At 45.1% G+C, this 10,000-nt stretch overlaps 2 protein-coding genes across 3 annotated transcripts in view; one reads left to right on the plus strand and one right to left on the minus strand.

Annotated features, from left to right (window-relative positions):
* Positions 1-713: 713 nt before the first annotated feature.
* Positions 714-4,339, minus strand: inip (ints3 and nabp interacting protein). The gene is made up of 4 exons (XM_063211381.1): positions 3,906-4,339; positions 3,327-3,423; positions 2,637-2,727; positions 714-1,748 (listed from the first exon to the last, which is right to left on the minus strand). Exons 1-4 carry the CDS (start codon positions 3,928-3,930, stop codon positions 1,653-1,655), a joined length of 309 nt encoding a protein of 102 aa, XP_063067451.1. The 5' UTR covers positions 3,931-4,339; the 3' UTR covers positions 714-1,652.
* A 322-nt stretch (positions 4,340-4,661) lies between these two features.
* snx30 (sorting nexin family member 30) overlaps positions 4,662-10,000 on the plus strand; it is a 19,925-nt gene continuing 14,586 nt past the window's right edge. For both annotated transcript variants that reach the window (XM_063210750.1, XM_063210751.1), the window contains exons 1-2: positions 4,662-5,069; positions 7,790-7,978. In XM_063210750.1, coding sequence (XP_063066820.1) covers positions 4,923-5,069; positions 7,790-7,978 — 336 coding nt within the window. In that variant the 5' untranslated portion in view covers positions 4,662-4,922. The remainder of the gene's footprint in view (positions 5,070-7,789; positions 7,979-10,000) is intronic.

Here is a 10,000-nt window from a genome sequence, read left to right on the forward strand (position 1 = left end):
GGAGAGGAGTGAAGATAGCCCTGGCCACCCGGAGAGGAGATCCATGGAGTGTATCTGCACCCTGTGTTGTCTTGTTTTGTCCAATTGTGCTGTATGTCAACATGCTAAAATGTTTTTTTATTTTTATTTGTAGTAATAGTACTGTTATGCGTACTCTGCCTTCCTTCCAAGTTCCTTAAGTCCATTTGTCAACATGTTAAATGTTTTTCTATCCGTAGAAATAGCACTGTTATGAAATAGCACTGTTATGCATACTCTCTGCCTTCCTTCCAAGTTTCTTAAGTGCATTTATATCAGAGAAGATTGACAGACAGCGTTGCCTGCACTGTAATCACATTAAAAATGTGCATTAGTCCAATAAAGTATGAGTCTATTATTGCCACAAGGTGTGTCGTCACCTCCACTGTAGCTTTCAAAATGTGCTTTTATAGCATTAAAAAATATTATTAACAGTCAGTTACTTAGTGCAGTGGTTCTTAACCTTTTTTTTTTTTTAAAGCAACCCCTTACCTGTGCCCAAGACAAGCCACGCACCCCCGACCCAAAGTTCTACATGAGTATGCACAAAAAACGTATTTAAGTGATTAATTACAATGATTCTTGCTTGAGACATTAATCAATACCTTATTGGCTTTACATGGGGACCAAAACATCTTTTAACTTGCTATCAGAATATTGGTCACAGCCTCAACACGAACAAAATTCTGTGCATCCCCTGAAGTCTTTGGCGCACCCCCAGGGGGTGCCCCCACCCCAGGTTAAGAACCACTGATAGTGGCTTAAAACTGTTCCAACAGGGGTGAAAAAAACACAGCGATTGTGTTGATGTTTGCATTTAGTTTCAATTTATTTTTTAAAAAATGTAAAATACAAAATTACAAACATTATTTCTTAACTTTCAATTAACCAAAACTCTGCACATGACCACATGCTGCCCTGATGTCGACAAATCATAAACAGTAACTGCAGTGAGGCTCTGGGTGTATATACTAAGAAGCAGGTTCATTAAGGTTAAGAGGTAAATCCTCTAATAGAAGAGCCTCATTTTCTTAACTAAATGATGCCTGCAGGTACATCTATTATCAGGTTTACCACTTCCTGTAGGTTAACTAAGTCTGGCTTATCACTTAACCATGTTCTTACTATACCCCTCAGATTTAGTCAAATCATAACAAGTAACTATTCTCTGTTACAGCTCTGTTGCCCTCCCCCTCCATGCCACCAGGGGGCAGGATTAGACTTTCTTCCCATTATCCTGACTCCCATGCCCCACCTGAGGGGCCCATTCCAATATCCTGACTCCCGTCCCCCACCTGTGCCTGTGGCTTGTGGCCCTTCACATGATGCTCCGCCTCCGTGGAGAAAACAATCAAGTTTCCCCGCTGTCAGCCTAGCCAGAAAAACTTTCCCCCATTCAACACCCCAAATACAAATGAGAAAACCACCTTTCACACGTGATTTTGTGAGACATTGAATTAAACTTCTGTCGTCAATGACGTGTTGTGACATCACCAGGCCACAAGCAATTGTAGAGGAAGGGAGTTAGGATATTGGAAAGACCTACCCAGAGCCTTTACCCAGACACCACCCCCACCCCATCCAGTAGACATGTTTGTTGTTGTTGTTGTTGTTGTTGTTGTTGTTGTCGTTTGCTACTCGGCCTCGAGTCGCGGCAGAACGGGCAGGATGAGGTTGCCAAACGATGAGTCCTGCGTGATGAAGAAGCCGGACGAGTGGGCGTGCGCATGCTGAAACACACACATACAGATACATCATCATATCAGACATAGATACATCATCATATCACATACAGATACATCATCATATCAGACATAGATATATCATCATATCAGACATAGATAACTTACATCATCATATCAGACATAGACACATCATCATATCAGACATAGATACATCATCATATCAGATATAGACACATCATCATATCAGACATAGACACATCATCATATCAGACATAGATACATCATCATATCAGATATAGACACATCATCATATCAGATCTAGATACATCATCATGTCAGACATAGATACATCATCATATCAGATACAGATACATGATATAAATGGTAAATAGACTGCATTAATAGAGCACCTTTCCACTCCTTAGAGCACTCAAAGTGCTTTACATTGTATGCCTCACATTCTCCCATTCACACACTGTCATTTACACACCGGTGGCCGTGGCTGCCACGAAGGGAACCACCCTGCCACCAGGAGCAGTTTGGGGTAAGACGATGGGGTCAGGCAAAGCAGGGCTCGAACCTGCAACCTTCTGGTTGCTGAACGACTCCTTTACCACCCAATTATCATAGCAGATTACTATAATAAGGTACGTACCTGCAGTTTACAGTATATTACAATAATGAAGTACATACCTGCAGTGCTGCCTTCTGCCTAATAAGGTACGTATATTACGGTAATACACTGCCTTTATCACAGTAGATTACAGTATATTGCCACAATTCGGCACATACCTGCAGTGCTGCCTTCTGCCTAATAAGGTACGTATATTACGGTAATACACTGCCTTTATCACAGTAGATTACAGTATATTACATCAATACACTGCCTTTATTACAGTAGATTACAGTATATTACCACCATTCGGTACATACCTGCAGCGCTGCCTTCTGCTGAGCGGCGATGTGCTGCTGCTCCGCGTGATCACGCACCAGATTGTTGACTGCCGGCCGAGCCAGAGGTATACTGCAGGACACACACACACACACACACACACACACGCACACACACACACACACACACACGCACACACACACACACAATCAGGGGCGTACTAGCAGCAAACTATGGGCCCTATGTCCAATCAGCTCTAATGTTCCCCCAGGCATGTTTATCTACCTTGCCTCGTGCTTTTATTATCTTTTAGTGCACGCCTTGTGTTGCTACTGTTTTTATGCTTTTGTTTTCTCTCTTCTCTCTTGTTTTCTGATTTATTTTTGCATGGTTTTTATCACTGTACAGCACATTGAGTTGAGTCTATGTATAAAATGCACTTTAAAAAATAAAATTGCCTTGCCCTCTATATACAATAGGCTACGGCCCCACCACCGAGTTATTCATCAGGCTTGATGCACTTCGTCTCCAGTGTATAATTCAGGCACAAGTATTTAGTCTGTGCAAACAGACAACAAATTTCTGTGCAGACAGACAATAAAAGTCTTATCTTATCTTAGTATAAGTTACACTTAACTATAGCACAAAGTTATCCACGATGCACTTCTCTGTTCTCTAAAGCATCTGGTGTCCACTCCAGTGTCAGTACAGTAGCAGAAGTGAATTCCTACCTTGCTCCCGGGTTGTTCATGGACTGGCTTTGAATCAAACGTCTCTTTTCTTTTTCCAGGTCAGCGAGGATTGCAGCTCTGTTCTTATTCTGGAATCCTGCGGCCAAATACACCATGTTAGTAGCCTAACGTTTCGTTTATAATGAACGAACAGATCAACAGTGTAAGAGAATGCTCTAAACTCCGACAGCATTGCAACCATGAACACTACTTGTTAAAGGTCGTGGTCAGAGTAATTATTGCAACTATGCTGCTTATTGCCAAATTTGTCCTAAGTAATAAACTAGTATTGTTTATATATGACCAAAGTGCAAAAAGATCTATGTCTCGAAATTCAAAATGATGGACAATGGAGAAGATCCCCCTGTATGAAAAGTGCAATTTCCCCAGTCATATTCATGAAAATGTTACATTTTGAATGGACAGCATGAATTCTGGAAATGAATCACTAAAATTATTACATAGTGGACCTATAAAAGTGACGAATAGCTACAGTCAACCAATTGAGCGATGCTCACATGGCATGCCCTCAATCCTACAGACCTCCTTGCTTCAATCTGAACACAACAATGCCATTACCTTGTCCGGGTGGGTTGGCAGCCATGGTTCTCCGTGCAAGACAAAGTTGGCAAAAAAAAAAATACCGCACTGTAAGCTGACGACACTGCTTATACAAGCGAACAGCTGTACCGCTAGTTTGTATAGAACTAGAGCTACTTAAAAAAACACGAATTAGGGCAAAACTTCAAACCCACGAATATGTATTCTGCTCTGTTACATCGCAACTTGTTCACTGATACTTCTCAATGAAGTTCTTTCCCTGCTACCGTGTATATTGAACAGAATTGACTATATGTATTTCAGTGTTTTAGAGTGGTAATATTGGACATAGAGAGAGCAATAAGACAGTTGATTCTCAGCAAATCAACATAAAATTAAACGTTGAATTGAATTGTACACAGACCCAAATCTGACGCACACAATATACGTCATCACCACGCGCCGTTACCGTAATGTGTAGAGTATTTGTTCCCGTAAGAACTTGTGTATTTACACCATTTATGTGATTAGATATTGATTCATTTTATGTGCACTTTATCACAATGCCTTACGGCAATGTTGGGTTGTCGCTCTAATTTCTCTGGTTGTCGCTCGTGGTGTTTCCATGCACCTGATGGAAATAGCGAATACGACCACAGGCTCTGGACCACACCTTTCTCCCTTTCGCTGACCATTTAAACCGGTTGGGCATGGTGCGATTTTGGGGGTTGTCAAAACAGTAGTCTAAGTCGAATAGTTTTCCTAGGTTGTTTTTCTTTATACGTTTGTATTAGTTTTTGCACGAGTGATTTCACAGTGACAGAAATGTCAGCAAATAAACAACCGTGATCATGTGATCACTCTCGTTTATTATTTCCCGTCCTGTGTCATTACATTTCCGGAACTGCGCAGTGGAGGTCAGCTGACAGATGTGTGTGCAGGTCTAATGTACACGGCGTTGCTGGAAAGACCAACATTTTCCAGCTCTTCTTTGGGGCAATTGAGGATTCAGGATTCACAGAAACAGACCTTTAGCTGGTCCTCTTGGCTTGCACCATGAGTGCTAGCACCCCGAAAACGCTTTCGTCGTCCGGACAGAAGCCTATTCAGGAGATTTGCCACCCCCTGTCCGCGGCAGAGGAGGCTGTAGTCCGCACCCCAAGCCCAGATGTAGCCAACAACACCGCCAGCATCGAAGACAAGGTACGCGGCATCTCGTCACCTCACGGTGTTTACATGATTGTTCTCTGGTAGATCTATACATTCAGTTTGCCCACAGAGGGAGAGGAGTTCGGAGTTGCTAATTTATCAGAGGAAATGTAGTTCTAGGCCTGCTTTTAAGCAGATGTGCCTAATATCTCTTTTCGAAGACAAGGTACGCGCGGCATCACGTCATGACACGGTGTTTACAATGACACGTCTGTGATAAATTCATTCAGTTTGGTGGCAGAGGGAGTGTGGACTCCTGTTCTCTTTGCTAATTTGTCAGAGACGGGTTCCCCACAAGCGCTGTAATGATATAGACTGGGCCCACTGCTTATAAACAGATGTGCCATAAGCGTCGAAGTACATTATATTTCTCTCTCCCTGTTCAGCACCCTACTGTCACCTGTTTCTGTGACATACACTCAGTTTGGTGGCAGCAGGAGTGGACTAATGTGCCTTTTGCCACAGGGAAGGCCTATAGCTCTAATAAACAAGTGTGCCAGAAGCGTCTAAGTAGCCTATATCTCTTTCCCCTCCCCTCATTCTACTTTCACCTGTTTCAACATAATTCACCATTGACATTTATCTTTTCTCTATCTCGGCATGTGTCAGTGTTTACATGGCTCTTTGGTACAGACATTCAGTTGTTGACAACACGAGTGGACCCCAGCTCTTTGCTAATTTATCAGAATCAACTTGCCGGGCACTGTGATGTTGTAATCCCATACTGCTTATTTAGAAACAGATGTGCCATAAGCAACTAAGTGTATCTCTTTACCCTTTTCTGCACTCTGCTTTCACCTGTTTCTACAGAAGTCACCACTGACGACGTTTATCTGTTTTAACCTGATGGAGGCAACCCAATTTAACCCAATTGCCAATATCCAATTCAACCCAATTTCCAATTTAACCCAATTCAACCCAATTCAACCCAATTTCCATTGCCAAGAAATGACTGCGTTCATTTTGTAATTGTGAACGTGTCGGTTAGCGGCTGTTTTGAAATGTATATGAGTACTCCTATCCAGAGAGACTGAGGCGGTAGGCGGTAGGCCTAATTGAGAAGCGGCTCCTGTCCTGTCCTGTGGCTATGGAAGTGTCCCGTCCCGCCTCTCGCTTCCTCTTCTTTCTTGCTGACTGGATCCTTTTTTTGTAAAAGAGTCGGATACACACACACACACACACACACACACACACACACACACACACACACGCGCGCGCGCGCGCACACACAAGGCCTCTCCACACGTTTTCTTGGGAGTGAATGAAGTACCTCTGTCCTCCTACTACTAACAGTCATGTAGAGTTACTTAGTCTGGTAGAGTAGTGTAGAGAGAGACACAGTAGAGAGTACGATAGAATAGAAAGTTTGTATTGTTGTTGTACAAAAGTACAATGAGATTTAAAGCTTTACCAAAATACTTGCGTAAATAAAACAAAGGAAAAATAAAAAAAAAAGTAGCTGGCATGGCCATGTAGTAGGCACACTAGCTCTAGAGAAGTAGCAGCTGGCATATTGTAGTAGTTATCTCCTCTCCTCTCCTCTCCTCTCCTCTCCTCTTCTCTCTATTCCTCTCCTCTCTATTCCTCTCCTCTCCTCTCCTCTTCTCTCTATTCCTCTCCTCTCTATTCCTCTCCCCTGTCTCCTCTCCTCTCTATTCCTCTCCTCTCCTCTCTATTCCTCTCCTCTCCTCTCCTCTCCTCTCCTCTCCTCTCCTCTCCTCTCCTCTCCTCTCCCCCCTCTCCTCTCCTCTCTATTCCTCTCCTCCCTCCTCTCCTCTCCTCCCATCTCCTCTCCCCTCTATTCCTCCCCTCTCCTCTCATCTCTATTCCTCTCCTCCCCTCTCCTCTCCCCTCTATTCCTCCCCTCTCCTCTCCTCTCTATTCCTCTCCTCTCATCTCCACTCCTCTCATCTCCTCTCCACTCCTCTCCTCTCCTCTCCTCTCTATTCCTCTCCTCTGTATTCCTCTCCTCTCTGTTCCTCTCCTCTCTATTCCTCTCCTCTCCTCTCCTCTCTATTCCTTTCCTCTCTATTCCTCTCCTCTCCTCTCTATTCCTCTCCTCGCCTCTCCTGCCTCCCCTTACCTCCTCTCCTCTCCTCTCCTCTCCTCTCCTCTCCTCTCCACCCACCCTCTCCTCTCATCTCCTCTACTCTCCTCTCCACCCATCTTTTCCTCTCCTCTCCTCTACTCTCTTCTCCTCTCCTCTCCTCCCCTCTCCTTTCTATTCCTCTTTGCTCCTCTCCGCTCCCCTGTTCTGTTCTGTTCTGTTCTGTTCTATTCTATTCTGTTCTCTTCTCTTCTCTTCTCTTCTCTTCTCTTCTCTTCTCTTCTCCTCCTTTGCCCCCGTCCCCCATTTCACTCTCTCCAGCTCTAGACCCCCCCTTCAGCTGGTTCCTCATGCTGTTGGCAGGTAGTGCGTGTGTGCGTGCGTGTGTGTGTGTGCGTGCGTGTGGCCGTTGTTGACAAGGAAGTGCAGATGCTTGCTGCTGATGGCTGAAGAATTCCAGTCTGACCTCATTAAGTGTGTGTCTGTGTCTGTGTGTGTGTGTGTGTGTGTGTGCGCACGCACGTGTGTCTGCATGTGTCTCTGTGTCTGTGTGTAATGACCAGTTTGCTGCCTCATCACTGCTGTTTTTTTTTCTTTTTGCAATTAAATGTCTATTTTACGCATCCTCCTGAGGAGCAACGTTGTGATTGGTTGGCTGTTTTGGCAGGACCTGAGTCTGCCCAATGGGACGCCAGTGGACACGTCTAGTCCCGCCTCCTCCTCCTCGCTGCTGAATCGGCTGCAGCTGGACGACGACCTGGACGGGGAGACGCGAGACCTTTTCGTTACCGTCGACGACCCCAAGAAGCACGTGTCCACCATGGAGACCTACATCACCTACAGGGTCTCCACCAAGGTACGCAGGGGTCAAAGGTTAAAGGTTAAAGTTCACATGTCACCTACGCAGTGGTTCTTAACCTGGGGTGCGGGCACCCCCTGGGGGTGCGCCAGATATTTCAGGGGGTGCGCAAGATTTTGATTGTCTTGAGGTTGTGACCAAAATTCTGCTTGGGAACATTATATGTAGGCCAATTTAAGACCAAATTGAAACATGTTTGCTCCCCACTTTAAGTCATTAAGGTATTGATTAATGTCCCAAGCAAGAATCATTGCAATTAATCACTCAAAATCATTTTAAGCATGTAAACACATGCAGAAGTCTGGGTTGGGGGTGCGCAGCTTGTCTTCGGTACAGGTAAGGGGGTGCGTTAAGAAAAAAAGGTTAAGAACCATTGACCTACGGGGTCTCCACCAAGGTAGGCAGGGGCCAAAGGTTAAAGTTCATATGTCTCCTACAGGGTCTCCACCAAGTTACGCAGGGGTCAGGAGGCCAAAGGTTAAAGTTCACCTACAGGGTGTCCAGGGGTGATGGGTATTGGATGTAGATGGTCGTATCCCTACATTACAATATGCAACCTTGCCTCCTACACTTGTGCTTGTCTCCTCGCCCCTCGTCCATGGAGAAAACGATAAGGTTTCCCAGCTGTTAGCCTACTGAGCCCTGAGGAAGGTCAGTAGACCGAAAGCTTGGCCTATTAAAAAGAACACAAAGGGGATTTAAGTGTGCAGACATTTTTCTTTCAATTTTACACAGTTTTTGTTTATGTTTGGCACCTTTTAATCGAGAGTACGGTGTGATCCGGCTAAACCCAGCTGTCAGCCTAGCCACAACAACTTTTGAGGGACTGTTTTTCATTCAACATCCCAATTGCAAATGAGAAAAAGACTCTACAATTGAGCTTTTGCAAGATATTGAAATATAATGCTGTTGTCAGTGATGTCATCATGACATATTACTTCCTGGTACGAGGAGACAAGCACAAGTGGAGGAGGCAAGGTCGCATATTGTAACGCACTCTATGTTAGGGGTGGAGGATCTTCTCCATCGTGCGCCATTTTGAATTTCCAGTTTTTTTTGTTGCAACTTACTGTACTTTGGTCATAATAATATTAGTTTATTATTTAGCACATATTAATGAAAATATCTCATTTAGCAGAAGGCAGCACAGTTTCAATGAGCAGCATAGTTTCAATACAATTTCAATTCAATTCAATAGAGATGAGGACTGGAGAGGAGAGAGGAGAATAGGGGAGGTATAGGGGAGAGGAAAGGGCGGGAGCGGTTTTGTTGCCGAGTATGGAGAGGGTAGAGGAGAGGAGAGGAGAGGAGGGCAGGCTTGGTTGTTGAGCTTGGAAAGGAGAGGAGAGCGAAAGGAGAGGAGAAGCGGAGGGGATAGGATAGGAGAGGAGAGGAGAGGAGCGAAGGGGAGAGGAGGAGCGGAGCGGAGGGGAGAAGAGAGGAGGACAGGACAGGCTTGGTTGCTGCGCATGGAGAGGTTTGGTTGCCGTTAGTACGCTAGTTGCCGGGGCGGTTGCCGTGATACGCCATACTCTGGCCAGCTGTCCTCTGCTCCCTCCACACCAATAAAGGACACAAACACACAGTGGGGACCACACACACACACACACACACACACACACACACACAGTGGGGACGACAGCGGACACACACACACACACACACAGTGGGGACGACAGCGGACACACACACACACACACAGTGGGGACGACAGCGGACACACACACACACACACACAGTGGGGACGACAGCGGGGACACACACACACACACAGTGGGGACGACAGCGGACACACACACACACACACAGTGGGAACAACTGCGGAAACACACACACACACACACACACACACACACACACACACACACACACACACACACACACACACACACACGCACGCACACAAACCAGGGCTTGACATTAACTCCAGCCACTGTGGCTAGTACTTTTCCCAAGTCATTAGCCATTCAGCACATACAGTATGTGATACACGATAACATGACTGTATACCGTGATATC

The sequence above is a fragment of the Engraulis encrasicolus genome, chromosome 11 (genome assembly GCF_034702125.1).
Source record: "Engraulis encrasicolus isolate BLACKSEA-1 chromosome 11, IST_EnEncr_1.0, whole genome shotgun sequence".
Taxonomy (NCBI): domain Eukaryota; kingdom Metazoa; phylum Chordata; class Actinopteri; order Clupeiformes; family Engraulidae; genus Engraulis; species Engraulis encrasicolus.